This window comes from Tenrec ecaudatus, chromosome 12, assembly GCF_050624435.1.
Source record: "Tenrec ecaudatus isolate mTenEca1 chromosome 12, mTenEca1.hap1, whole genome shotgun sequence".
In the NCBI taxonomy this organism is placed as follows: domain Eukaryota; kingdom Metazoa; phylum Chordata; class Mammalia; order Afrosoricida; family Tenrecidae; genus Tenrec; species Tenrec ecaudatus.
Window position 1 is genome coordinate 28,869,056 of NC_134541.1, and position 14,419 is coordinate 28,883,474.

Genomic DNA, 14,419 nt, shown 5'->3' on the forward strand with positions numbered 1-14,419 from the left:
GATAAGCAGTTGGATCCTCCTTCCGCCTAGCCCGACGTGCTCGCCACGAGTCCTGGCAATGGCTCCTGCCCTGGAAGGGCGAGACTTTGTAAGAGGAAGAAGGAAGGGACATAGGACGTGGAGCACTTGTTGGTTCTGAAGGAGCTCTGGTGGCTTCGGGGGTGGGACCACAGTTCCACCTTGTCTGAGGGTCGCTATGCGCTGGGAAGGCCTGAATGGCGGTGGGTTTTTTGTCCTTTGGTTCATCCCAGACTGACCAGCTGCGAGGAATCCAGAGACAACATGCTCACCTGCAGCCAGGGAAGAAAAGCTGCTTCTGGAGTGGCCTGGGACAAACGTCCAGCTGGTTAGACCAGACGAGGGATAAAAGGCCAGTGCTTGCTGGGTTAGCCCTGCAAGAGGCCCAGACTCACACCAAATCCACAGCCATCCCGTTAAACCGGACTCACAGCCACTCCCTAGAACAGACAGACTGCCTCCTTGGGTTTCCAAGGCCGGAAATCCCGATAGGAGTAGAAAGTTTCGTTTTCCTCGGTGGATTGGTTGGTGGGTTCAAACTGCTGACCTTGTCTTTAGCAACCCAACATAACCCACGCTCGCAAGCCTCTTGTTGTTGATGCTGTTTTAAGTCAAAGTAGCACAGGGGGCGCTTAGGTAGAAAACCTGATCTTGACTCAGAACCTTTGGTCCCAGGACCGGTGTCTTTGAAAAGGCTTCCAGATCCATCCAGAACTGCCCAGAGACTAGATTTACAGGAAGGAAAGAAAGAAAGAGAGAAAAGACTGCTTGGCTTTTAAAATTTTAAGTAAGCATTCACCAAAGCAGGAGCAGCTGTGCCCACCTGAGAACAACCCTTTCTAGGACTGAGACTTAACAGGAGCCAGTGCGCAGCCTAGCACTTGCTGTGGCGACCACGTGGATCCACTTGTTGACTGTGGGGAAACTCAGCACTGAAGAGAGGGCCTGAGTTGGATATGTCCCGTTGGCACCTGTTAGCCTGGTCCCCAGAGGTTGGAGAGAGAAGAGGAAGGGCTGGCAGGGATGAAGTTTTAGGAGCTATGTGTGTGACCTCCTGAGCCTAATCCTTGGGGGCCAGGGCTGGTTTGTAGTGGAGCTTAACTCCTGAGCACGACGTTTGCAGAAGTCAGTGGTTTATTTGAGTAGCCTCGGTGGCGTAGTGGTTATACCTTGGGCTGCTAACTGCAAGGTCAGCAAGTCGAGACCACCAGATGCACGATGGGAGAAAGGTGGGGCTTTCTACTCCCATCAAGAGTACAAGTCTCAGAGACTCATGGGGGCAGTTCCACCCTGTCCTATAGGGTCGCTCTGAATCAGAGTCCAGTCGATAGCAGGGAGGTTGGGTTTTGGTAAGGTTTCTGTTGTGAATCCTCACACAGGTTCATCCTGGAAAGTTCAAAGCTTTGCCCTCACACACAATGTGTTTGTTGCATCTCCCCTGACCCGCCTGGAAGGGGCAGTCCTCAGCATTCCTGCATTCCTGTAGAGGCCCCAGAGTCTCACCTGAGATTGATGGATTGATCTGTTGCTAATTAAAGTGCCAATTTCCTTTGTTTTCACATCCTGTTTAAGTAGCCACACGTCTGTGAACAGAGCACCAGTGGCTAGAGGGCTACCCCTTGAGCTGTTGCCTGACATGTCATCGGTTGAAACCCACCAGCTGCTCCGCTGGAAGAAGAAGCAGCTGCCTGCTCCTATACAGGTTGAAAATATCAGAAACCCAAGGGGCAGGTCTAGTCTGTTCTGTAGGGTCACGCTGATGTTCTCCCTCGTCCAGATGGTTCATTTTGTCATTGTTTTAGTTAAGACTTCATACAGATGTGTGCGTGTGTACGCATGTGTACCAAACAGATTTGAATTTGAGGCTTCTTTTCCTTGAAAACCAGATGAGTGAGTGAAGGGGCCAGCTGGTTGGGAGTGTGTTTACCTCGCTTGGATGGCGAGAGCTGAGTTAGTCCATTTTGCCATTCTGTGGGTAGAAAGTGAGCCATCTCAGAAGCAGGGGGCGGGGGAGACTCACTACTGGCGATACACAAGAGAGCCAGGAGCGGAATGCTGGCCTGGAGGAGGGATCCCAATAGGCTTCCCAGCCCATGGACTGAGTGAAACTGAGAGCCTTTGGGCAGGAGGCAACCTTGCAGAGGTGGGGGCCCTTTGGGGATTAATCAATACAAAAAAAAAAAGTCTTGTAACACTTGCCTACGCTGGGCAGAAGCCAAGAAACCACATGGCTGAGAGTCCGAGGACCAGAGAGAGAGAGGCCTGAGAACATGGCTGAGAAGGTATCCTTACGCGTTTCAGAAGCTAACTTGTGCCGGCTTAACTTCCTTAATAAACCCCTGTAGTTGTGAGTGTTGTCTGAATTCTGTGTGACCCATGTGACGGACCCAGCAGGGTAGCAGAAATGCCGTGGTGTGGTTGGTGTCAGAGTAGGATCAAGAGGCTTGGAGGGTAGAAGTCTGCCTGACCTCTGCCTTAGAGCACTCATCCTTGGGCAGAGGTGGAGCTGGATTCTCCTTCTACCTAGTGGAGCCTGAGGAGGTCAGAGGTGGCCTCTACACCACTCTTCAGGGTGGGATTGGGCATTTGCTAACCACGCAGATTCCTGGTTCCCAGAGCGTCTAAGCTGGCAGGGCAGCAGTGGGGCCTACGGTTACAAGTACCTTAGGGAGTGGAGTTCTGAACCCTAAAGACCACCAATTTGGAAACTAGGACCTCCTTGTTGCATTCTGGGAACCTCCTGCCTGGCCCTACTCTTTAAAACACCCCCTCAGGGGCTGCCCTAGGCCAGGCCAGTGTGGCTAGAGGGCAGTGGCTGAGCTCCCAGGATGGCTGGAGAGCCCAGGCAACAGAGGAAGAATCCCTGTAACTCAGGAATGCTCCCTGGAGGAAGTGATGTTTCAGCCTAGGGATCTTGTTTGTGCCCTAGTTGTTTTTTTTTTTTCTTGTGTGTACCCCCAGATCCCCACCCCACATGCCACAGGAAGTAAGCAGCTTTAGGCTTTTTCATGAAATCTTCCACTTTCTGCTCAGTCCTGGCACGAGCCCTGTCCCAGAGGAGAGGGCGATGTTGCTCAAACAGGCTGGTGTCAGCAGTGAGAAAGGTTGGTAGAAGCGTACCAGCATCAGGACTCCCACTTCCTCCCTGTGGTGAGGTTTCAGGTACAGCGTTGCCTCCCGTGCAGCCACGGCCTTTTACTCATGCAATGAAGTGGAGATTTGTGTGTTACTATGATACTGAACCAGTTCCAGCAGAGCTTCCAGATTCGGAGTGACTGAAGAAAGTCCTGGTCACCCACATCTGAAAATCAGCCAACGAAAACCCAGCGATTTACAGATTATGGGGATGGCTGGGGCCTCGGAAGTTTCCATTCCTTGGCAGCAACAGGGGCGCTACTTGAATGGTGGAAATGTGTGATCGTATTGTAAACATTTGTTCCTCCTGTGCCTCCTTCCTCCCAGAGCGTCAAGAGCCAGCAAGTTTCAAAATAGTTGTTGACTAGTGAATGAACGAATGAATGGAGTTCAAGTAGAAGCTGTGCTCGCTAATTGAATGAATTCTAGCCCAGCAGAGCTGCAGAAGTCCCAGAATTGCATTAGGGTCAGGCATCCCTCCCCACTTCCTGGCAGTCCCCTTCTGCTTGGCATCTGCTCGGTGAGGGACAGGGGGTGGGCTGGGCAGGATCTGAGAGTAAATGGCTAAGCTGGGGCACATTGAGGATGGGAGATGCATTGGCCTGAGAATCCAGACTGGAGGGCTGTATCTCGGGTCTGGGCTGTGGCCAGCTGTGGTGCTTTTAGGAGAGAGGGATATAAATGACTTCTTTATGAAGGGGTCCCGCGGATGGGGTGTGTCTGGCCGTGGGGTGGGGCGATCACGCCTCCGCAGGGGCTGTCAGGTCTGGAGGCGTGGAGTGAGAACGCGCCTGGCACCTCCCCGACAAAGCCTGCGCGCACTCCGCCCTGCGATTGGCTGTGCCGGTCAGCACCGCCCCCCGGTCCCGCCCCCCGCCGCCGGTCTGGCGCGCAGCACCCAATGGCCGCCGCTGTCGCCGCCTCCGTCACAGCCCAGGCAGCCAATGGTGGCGGCGTTCTGCGGCTCGTGGCTCTTTCGCGGCAAAAAGGATTTGGCGCGTAAAAGTGGCCCGGACTTTGCAGGCAGCGGCAGCCGGGGGCGGAGTGGGATCCGGAGCGGGGTCGAGCTCTCGCCGCGGCCCGCCGCGATGGGTCCGCGCCGCCGCCTGCCGCCCGGGCCGCACGGGCCGTGAGCGCCATGGCCGTGGCCCCTGCGGGCGGCCCATGCGCGCCGGCGCTGGAGGCCCTGCTCGGGGCGGGCGCGCTGCAGCTGCTCGACTCCTCGCAGATCGTCATCATCTCCACGGCGGCGCAGGATGCCAGCGCCCCGCCGCCCCCCGCCGCCCCCGCCCCCGGCGAGGCTGACCTGCTGCTCTTCGCCACGCCGCAGGCGCCCCGGCCGGCACCCAGCGCGCCCCGCCCCGCGCTCGGCCGCCCGCCGGTATGGACCCCAGGGCCACCGGGCCCAGCGCGTTGCCTGCTCCCGGCTCCGACCCGGGCGGGCTCGGCGTGTAGCCGGGAGGTAGCGAGAGCGGAGGGGGGAGGGATGGACTGAAGCGCCCTCCCTGGGCTGGGCTGTGCAGAGCGTGAGTTGGGCCTCCTCGCAGGCGTTGGGGGCTGGGTGCCTCCGGGTCAGACCTTGTGTACTCATCTAGGCTCTGGGCCTCCTTCCTAGCCACAGCCATCCGGGTCGGGCCCCATGGTCAGGACGGCCCTGGTGGATTCGTCCGACACTTTGGCTGAGCCTGGACTGACTTCGCTCACCACTCAGCCACGTTGTGAGCTCCGTGTAGTCACTGTGCCCATCTGACAGAAGAGGAACTGAGGCCCAGAGAGGGGAAGGGATTTGCCCGTGTTCACAGGCGGGGCCAGGGTTTGAAGGGACGCCTGTTGGCTGTGAACCAGTTTGTGACCCCATGTGGGGGCGGGGGTGGGATAAGAAGGTGGCCCTGGATTGTTGGGAAGCCCCTGGAACAGACCTTTCTTCTTGCCTGCATGGTCTATCGCCAGGTGCAGGCCTCCCGTCCAGGCCCCTGGGGACAGGCTGCCTGGCTGGGAGGGTTTCTCTGCAGGGGTGGGGCCAGACGCCGGGGCCAGCTGCTGATCCCCTCCCTCTGCTTGTCCTTCCATCTGCCACCCTTTACCCTCCCAGACCTTGCTTGCTATTGAGCCTCATTAATCAGGCAGGCCCCTGTGGAAGGGCTGGGTGGGCTGGGCCTCAGGGCACTGGAGGGGGAACCCCAGGGCCAGGGGAGAGAACATCTCAGGGAGATACCAAATGAAGGCCTCCCTGATCACTTGGGGGTTCAGGGCCAGTTCAGATGGGGGGGGGGCCAGAAGAGCCGTCTAAGTTGCAGTGGGAGAAGCGGGTGGAGGCCTGGAGCTCGCGTCTGTGGGCTGTGGGGCAGGGCGTGTAGACCAGTTTGACTGGCGCAGCCTGTGGGTGAAGGTGGGGCCCAGGCAAGCTGGAGCTGGCCAGGAAGGCTGGGGTCTCTGTGGGGGGCTTAGAGGGAGGAGGAGGGGCCGAGGCAGGACCAGCCTCAAGGAAGTGGAAACTGCCCAAGGGCCGATGGGGACCTGGGTGGCAGCTGGTCCCTCCACTATCCCGGGAAGACGCCCCCACCCCACCCCCCAACCTCCTTGGCCTCTTGCCCAGTGCTGCCTTCCTTCCGGAATCACCAAGATGCTAATAATACAATAGCAGCCCAGCATTGTTGAGAGACTGTTGTGTGCAGGGCCCTGTGCCCAAATTAACCCATTGAACTTGGAGCAGGCCACCCTTTGCACGTGGGGACGTGGAGGCCCTACGGTGTGATAGCCTCCCCTGTAGCTCATCAGCTCTTGAGTTGTGAGGGTGATGGGCTCAGCTCTGGAAAGAGCCAAGGGAAAAAGCCATGGGAGGAGCTAGGGCCACTTCCTGATGAGCGTGTGGGAGGGGGCCCTGCCGGCCCTGTGAAAGGACTTATCTGAGAGGGTGCTGACTGGGGCCTGGGCATGTCATCTCTACTGAGCAGCGCTCAGCAACTGCAGGCCTGGAGCCAGAGCAAAAAACCTGGTGGCTTCTGAATGGGGTTGCCGTGAGTCAGAATTGACTTGATGGCGGTGAGATTTTTAGTTTTGTTAGTAATTGTTGGACCGTATGAAACAGAATCGACCCGATGGCAGTGAGTGTATTTTTCTTTAACAGGAGAAAAAATACCAGTGAGGTGCATCACCACCACCAGGGTCAGAGCATTCCATCCATTCTACAGCTAGTGAATAAGAGCTCACTGAGCGCCCTGCAGGGAAGGAGTCTGCAGCCACGTCCCTATGGGCCAGGGGACATGTTGAGGGCCCACCTGGTGTCCTTTACCTCTTACACATGGGTCACCACTGGGCACATGACCCATGCACTGGCATTTGGGGCAGCCCCTTGATCCAGGGACAGGCTCAGCTTCTGAATCAAAGAACTTTTAACTGAGCACCGACTGCGTACGAGGCTCTTGTGCAATTCGCTCATCCTTTCCAGGCCTGCCTGTCTATAGCCCCATCTTGTTAGCATTTGTAGGAAAAAATTCTCAAATATGTTTACTATAGCCAGCTTAAAGGGTTAGGGGGGTAGAAAGTTAAAGTGAGGCGGCCAGGATCTCAGCCTCATCCACTACACAAAAAGAAAATAGATGCTTTATTTTTTCCTTTCCCTAAGCCTGCTTTATTTTCTAACACTTTAAAAGGTCTCCTACTCTCTCCTTGGTCTTCTGGGTAAGAAGCACATCGCTGTACAGATAAGCCCCGTTCCCTTAGGCAGAGGTCGCCCTTGAAACAGACTGGTGGATATATGGAGGAGTCTGTCTACTTGCTTCAGTCGTTGTGTGGCTGCCCTGTGACATTCTAGTTTCGGTGGCCCCCTCGTATAGGGGCGTGGAGCCCTGGTGGCAGGGTGAATACACATTGGCCTGCTAACGGCAAGGTCAGCAGTTCAAAACCAGCAGCTACTATGAGGGAGAAAGACAAAACTTTCTACTCCCGCCAAGAGGTAGAGCCTCAGAAACCTGTGCTATCTAGGGTCGCGGTGAGTCAGAATCCATTCAGTGACGGTGAGCGTGGGATTTTTTCTTATGGGGCTTGAGTTGTTGGAGTTCTCAGCAGTGAATGTCTCCCCCTGTTTCTGAGCGGCCAACCGAAACGGCCATCAACCTATGTTCCTGGTTTTCCGGTTATGGCGTTGAAGGTGTGGAAAGGGGTCTGGGTACCGGGGAGCAGCCGAGAACAGACTTGTGCCAAGTGGATGTAGACTTTGGTTGTTTGTATGGGACCCAGTGGTGGGACCGGGATCTGGGTGGGGAGGCGGGACTTGGGTGAGAGGATGGATAGGAGTGTGGGCTCTGAGCCATCCTGCCCGGGTTTGAGTCCTGCCTCCATCTCTCACTGGCTGTTGACCTCTTGGAGTAGAAGAAGGTTCCTGTGGAAGTGGAGGCCACCGGAACCAGTTGCCACCAGGCCTGCGCCCTCTCCCGATGGACCCAGCATGTCACTGTGCTCCTGAGAGCCTGCACTGACTGCTTTTTGGGAGGGGAATGCCAGGATTTTACAAGGCCCCTCTGGATAGACTGACACTCCGACCTCTCCACAAGTAGCCCGGCCCAGATAGCCAAAGGAAAGCTGATGCCAAGCTTGGGGTGTTGGTGCTGGAAGGACCCTGGACTACCGGCAGGACACAACTGGGGAAGCAGTCCAGCCAGAAGGCTCCTTCAGACATGTTGCGAGGAGAGGCCGGTCCACGGGGAAGTGCATCGTGCTTGGTGAGACGGGCGCAGCGACAGAGGAAGGCCTTCAACAAGGCGGACTGGCACCGGGGATGCCACAGTGGGTCAAACACAGGAATGGCTGTGAGGATGGTGCAGGACGGCCGGTGTTTCGTTGTGCTGTGCGTAGTGGGGTTGTCAGGCGCGGGAACTGACTGGGCCGCACCTAGCAACTGCACCACTACCCAGCCACCCCAGAAGTTGCCGGAGCACCTGCCCGAGGGTGGTCGGAGGGTTGGAAGATGGAGGACGCATGAGAGACCATTCTGGAGCTTGGTGTTCGTTACACAGGAAGTGCTTGGCGTCTACTCCTTTGCTCCCCAGGATGCCGGAGTCAAGGGGGGGTGTTGGTGTGTTTTGGTGATCCGGCTCCCAGCTGGGGTGGGTGGGGAAGGAGAGGGAGGGAGCTTCACTCAGCAAACATTAGCTGGGGCCCAGGCCTCTCCGGTCGACACTGGATAGAGGGATGTCGGAACTCAGTGGTTTGTGAGTGAGACAGGCCCGTCTCCCCTCACGGAGCGAGAGACAGCTGGACAAGAGTCTCTGTGACAAGTCGTTGCCAATATCATCATCTGAAAGCATCCACTCCTAGACTGCTAACTGGAAGGTCAGCAGTTCAAAACCACCAGCGAAGGACCAGGCTTTCTACTCCCGGAAAGATTTACAGTAGAGAAACCCACGGGGGCAAGGCCTGTCCTGCCCTAGCGGGTGGCTAAGAGTTGAAAACCGCTGGCTGGCAGTGGGTTTTATTCCGTGTCCAGCTGTCCCATGCTTCGGAGGCGATTGAAAATGCCAGGGCTCGGGCCAGCTGCGTCTCAGTCCTGACGACAACACCTTTGCTTTTAACCCCCGCCAGGTCTTTGGTAGCAGATCTGCTCGGTGCCGTGCATCCTTTGCGTCTTGGCTGCTGCTTCCAGAGGCGTTGATGGCAAAATCCTTGACAGACCTGTGCTCCATCAATCTGCTGCCGCCAAGTGGGGCGGTGTGGGTTCTCCGTTCTTGTGGCATCCACACGGCAGGAAGGAGCTAGTCTAGTGAATGTAGAACTTACTCCTGGCCACTCTAGAGGACCGGGTAGAACTGCCCCGGTAGATTTTAAAACTGCAACGCTACGGGACTAGGAAACCTAGTCTTTCTCCCGTGGAGTGGCTGGTGGTTTTGAACTGGTAACCTTGGGGCTAACCCATGTGTAGGCACCACACCACCAGGACTCCAGTGCAGAGGAGAGGGGTCAAAAACCAGAGGTGGTTTTCCCGGAGGGCCTGCATGCTCAGTGGCTCACACAGTGAGTTGGTATCTTCACCCGGTATCTGAGTAGGGAATTTGGGAATGACTGCTGGGTGGTTCTGGCACGCACCCTTGGCCTGCAGTAATCCCAGAGGTTTGCCTCAAGTTGGAGGATCTGTTTTCAAGCTCACCCCTGGGGCTGCTTGGGAATCCCCACGTCACCACAGGGTGGCTGGCATGCCCCGGAGTAGGGCTAGATCCAACGTAGGAAGCCAGGAGGAAGCCCCAGGGCCCCCTCTTAGCTTGGAAGTCACAGAGCCTGGTTCTCATTTAAAGAGAAGGATTGGGCCCCACCTTGGAAGGGAGAGGGTCTCCGTGGGTTGTTATGCACGTTGGTCTGCAGTCACCAGGTCAGCAGTTTGAAACCACCCGCTGCTCTGTGGGAAAGACAGGGCTTTCTACTCCGTAGAGTTGCAGCCTTGGAAACTGGGATGGTTCTAGCCTGTCTGACGGTATGAACTCCTTGGTGGCGAGGGAAGGGAGGCATCCTGAGAACCTGCAGGGCTGTTTGACCCCCCACCAAAGGCTCCTCTTGGGGTTAGCGATACAGCTGGGGGCAGCCCAGGGGTCCCAAGCCTTCACCTCTCTTGCTCTCGTTCACAAGCTGCTTGTCCTCCCCTGTTTTTGCCACAGGTGAAACGGAGGCTGGACTTGGAGAGTGACCATCAGTACCTGGCCGAGAGCAGTGGGCCTAGCCGGGGCCGGGGCCGCCACCCGGGAAAAGGTACTCACTGAATTTGGGCTGGGGTGTACCCAGGTGTCCAGGCTTAGGGGGCTTGGGAGGGTGGACAGACAAACACCTCTGGCCTGCCAGGTCCATGGGGCCCCCAAGGGACAGCCGAGATTTCCAGACCAGGCCCAGAGAGGAATGCTGTTGGCAGCAGTCACAGGGCCTTCCTGCTGCACCTTGCCCAGGGGAGCAGCTGCCTGCCCCACATCATTCTGCAGTGCTACGGGACCCTGTCTTTTCTAACCTCCTCCCCCTCCGCCCTCCACAGGTGTGAAATCTCCGGGGGAGAAGTCCCGCTATGAGACATCATTGAACCTGACCACCAAACGCTTCTTGGACCTGCTAAGCCGCTCTGCTGACGGGGTGGTGGACCTGAACTGGGCAGCCGAGGAGCTGAAGGTGCAGAAGCGACGCATCTATGACATCACCAACGTCTTGGAGGGCATCCATCTCATCTCCAAGAAGTCCAAGAACCACATCCAGTGGCTGTAGGTATCAGCCAAATAGGAGGGGCAGGCAGAGCCCTGTGCCGGCAGACATGCCCAGCCTGCTTCCCGGCTAAATACCTCGCCTAGTCCACATGGACAATTTGAAATTTCTTGGTAACTACCACAGGGAGCCCTGGTGGTATAGTGGTTACATACTTGGCTGCTGATCTCAAGGTCAGCCGTTCAAAAGCATCAGCTGCTCCCAGGGAGAAAGATGAGGCTTTCTACTCCTTTAAAGAGTTAATAATATCAGAAAACTATAAGATTTGAGTCAGAATTGACTGGGTGGCTGCAAGTTTTTTGTTTGTTTGATTACTACCATCGGGATCAAGATAAGGAGTCTTTCCAGCACCCCCAGAAAGTTGCCTGTGCACCCTACTCAGACCTTGACCACCCCCATAACACTAGGTAGCCACTGGTGGCTTCTGATGCCACTGGGGCATCTGTGTGGCATAGCTGGCTTATTCCTGTTAATTCCTGGTGTATGTTCGTCCTCTCCCTGCCCTGAGTCAGCCTGGCCATCCTCAGACACATCAGCCCCCCACTTCATGCTTTACCACTGGCAGCATGGCTTGGAGGGGCTTCTGTGACCCCTGCTTGCTTGCCTTGCCCCCTGTGGGTCAGAGGTAGGCATTTCCCGACCTTTGGGCCACGGAGTTAAGCTCGGGCCTATCTGATGTGAAGCCCGGGCTGACCCGCTACTGCTTGCCATCTGAGGAGCCAGACCTGGTATGGGGCAAGAGCTTGCCTGGGGCTCGTAGAATAGAGATGCGGCAGCAGTAGAATCCGTTCCTGAGGCCCAGCGCACTGGACAGTGGGGTCCAAGGCTGCTAACCTTCCCTGTGGGCTCCCCGCAGGGGCGGCCAGACAAAGGAGGGGATCAGTAAGCAACTAGAAGGACTGACCCGGGAGCTTCAGCACCTGCAGGAGCGAGAGCAGCAGCTGGACCACCTGATCCAAGTTTGTGCCACTCAGATCCAGCAGACCTCCGTGGAAGCTGCCAGAGAGGAATATCCTTGGGCCCCAGGGCAGGGCTGGCCGGGAGTGTGGGGTGGTGACCTCCTGGGCTGTAGAGTGGAATTGTCCCTGCTGGGTTTGAACTTCTAACTTCTGGGTTGATCATCCAGCACTTAGACCACGTCTGTAGAGCAGCGGCTCGAGGCGGAAGTGGTAGTGAGTTTAGGGACATTCGCTTGTCTTTCATTCACCAGAATGAAAACTATGAAAATATCCCGTGTTTATACTTGATACTCAAATTGTGCTTGTACGTTTCCAGTAACCGCCACCAGTTGACACTGAGCTCATGGGACAAAATAAATTCCTAACACTCGGGGATAGTTACACAAGACTGGCAAGAAGGAGCTCAGGCAGCGAGGCTGGGTAATTACTGGACTGCTAACTGCGAGGTCCGCGGTTCAAATCCACCAGCTCCTCTGGGCCAAGATGAGGCTGTCAGCTCCTGGAGGTTTAAAGAGCCTGGGAAACCCTTAGTACAGCAGTGGGTATTACGGGCAGCCATGGTCCCCGTTGCACAGATGTGGAAACAGACTGGTAGATAATCGCGAGACTCAGACGGGTTTTGCGCATCAACTGCCCCAGGTGCAGGTCTCGTCTTGTGAGCTGTCTGGACGGGGTGGGGGTGGGGGGCCAGAGGTGAAAGTTATACCCTTGACTCTACCAACTCTAGCCTACGTGACCTGCCAAGACCTACGCAGCATTGCAGATCCTGCAGAGCAGATGGTCATGGTGATCAAGGCCCCTCCGGAGACGCAGCTCCAAGTAGTGGACTCCGAGGTCAGAGCCCACACTGGTGGGCTGGGCCGGGCTAGGCCAGGCCGGGCATCACCTGAGCCTGGGTTCACCCTGCCTCGTTTCTGCCCCAGACCTTTCAGATCTACCTGAAGAGCAAGCAAGGCCCCATCGACGTTTTCCTGTGCCCTGAGGAGAGTGAGGAGGAGGAGCCCAGCCCTGAGGAGACCCCACCGACCCCAGCCCCTGAGGCGGCTTCCCCCGAGGAAGAGGAGCAGCAGATGGCCACCGAGGAGACTGGGGTGGCCATCCTGGCCTCCCCCATCCTCGAGCCGCCTTCGCCACTGCCCTCCCCTCCTGCCACAGTTCCTGACCAGTCCCTGCTCAGCCTGGAGCACGGTGGGTGAAGGGCCCCCTGCCGGGTGGGTGGATGGTGGGTGTCCAGGAGGGCTTCCCTGGCTTCCCTCCTGGGGCATCCCCGGCCTGTGATGCTTCCCCATCTCCCCAGAGTCGCTGCTGTCCCCGATGCACATGGATGGCCTGCAGGCCCCTCTGGATGAGGACCACCTGTCCCTGCCCCTGTCCCCACTGGTGGCTGCCGACTCGCTCCTGCAGCAGGAGCAGGAGGAGGAGCAGCAGGACTACTCGGGCTTCCTCCCCGAGGAGTTCATCTATTTGCCGCCGCCCAACGAGGCACTCGGGTACCACTTCGGCCTTGACGGCGAGGGCGTCAGAGAACTCTTCGACTGTGACTTTGGGGACCTCACTCCCATGGATTTCTGAAGGGGCGCGGGGGGCCAGGGCCTCCCAAGGTGCCCACTTAGTCTCTGCAGCGCTGGAGCCCCCTGCCCATGACTGTCCTTCAGCCCAATCAGAGACATTTAATTTATATCCAACCATCCCCATCTGGAGCCTGGTGGTGTGGTGCAGAGGTTAAGGCACTGCCCCACAACCTGCTCCTCGGGGAAGATGGGGCCGCCTGCTTCCATAAAGACTTCCAGTCTTCGGAGCCCTGCGGGGACAGTTCTACTCTGTCCTGCCTGGCACCACTGCAGCGGGCTTGCCTTGTTTTGTACTGCCTTTTTGGTTTCCCTAATCTAGAAAGTTCTAGCCCTGGAAGCTGGCTACTGCCAGCAGGCTGAGCAAGCCAAGAGGGCACAGATTCAGTGTTTGTAGTGTGTCTGTACGTGCACCTGATAGGTGTTTGTATGTATGTGTTTGTGTGTAGTGTGCACCTCAGGTAGAAGTGCCAGGTAAGCATGTTTATATGAGCGAGTGTGCGGATGGTACCGACCGGGCTATGAAGGTGAACACGTGGGTATGTGCACCCAGAACACGGCCCAGTGTGTCCACGGGTGTGTTCGTGAGTTCAGGTGTGCGCATGGTGGGGGCTCGAACTGCACTTTTGGTCTCCTTGCTCCAGGCCCCCCCCCCACCCCAGCCCCCGCCTTCCCCTCCCAAGGCCCAGGGCGGCCACTTGCTCCCAGAAGCCTGTGAGCCCCCAGGCCAGGCAGGGACACCTCACTGGCTGGCTTTGCAGGACCATAAGAGCACTTCTTAAAATTGTCTTAAGGGTTTTCTGACTCAAAGCTTTAATGGAGCATTATTTATTTATCGCGGCCTTTTTGGCAAGCCTAGGGCACCGGCAAAGGGCCCCAACTCCCTGTAACCCTGAGCTGACAGGGGTCCCTGAGCTGTTCTTTTGTCCCACCCCGAAGGAGCTGAGGCCTGATTATTTATTGGGAAAGTGAGGGAGGGAGACAGACTGACTTGACTGACAGCCTTGGGTGGATGGAGGCCTGTCCCCCACCCCCAGGGTGATCTCGGCAGGGCACAGCGGCCCCTAGGATGGAGATGGGAGAGGTGAGTGGGGTCCCGTGACAGGGTGGGCGGAGGGTCCCTCCCCAGCCCAGATGCAGGGCCCCCTTCCGTTGAGTTGGAAGTGTCCCTTCCCTACTCCAGGCTGTGTCACTGACACCCCCACCCCCCTGTCTGCACTTTGATTTGCCTTCCTAATTGCTCTTCTCCCTCCTGCTTTGGTTTAAATAAATACATATTTTGATGGTGTTTGGAATGGACTTTACCACTGTGTGTGGGGAGCATCTAGGGTGGGGAGGCCAAGGGCTAATCCCTCCCAACCCCGCCACCCTTGCCGAATTTGACTTCATTTATGCCTCTTCTCCAAGGAGGGGCAGCCTCCCCACCAGGTCCCCCTTGACGTGGAAACCGCGCCAACAATTGTTTCGTGTGTGTTTTTGCTGTAGAAAGCTATGGACGCTATGCTAGTG

At 57.0% G+C, this 14,419-nt stretch overlaps 1 protein-coding gene across 1 annotated transcript; it reads left to right on the top strand.

Moving 5' to 3' along the window:
• Window positions 1-4,168: 4,168 nt before the first annotated feature.
• E2F1 (E2F transcription factor 1) lies at window positions 4,169-14,198 on the top strand. Its single transcript, XM_075563772.1, has 7 exons — window positions 4,169-4,534; window positions 9,798-9,888; window positions 10,163-10,382; window positions 11,240-11,392; window positions 12,065-12,176; window positions 12,266-12,530; window positions 12,640-14,198. The coding sequence occupies exons 1-7, from the start codon at window positions 4,292-4,294 to the stop codon at window positions 12,912-12,914; spliced, it is 1,359 nt and encodes a 452-aa protein (XP_075419887.1). The 5' UTR covers window positions 4,169-4,291; the 3' UTR covers window positions 12,915-14,198.
• The last annotated feature ends 221 nt before the right edge of the window (window positions 14,199-14,419 follow it).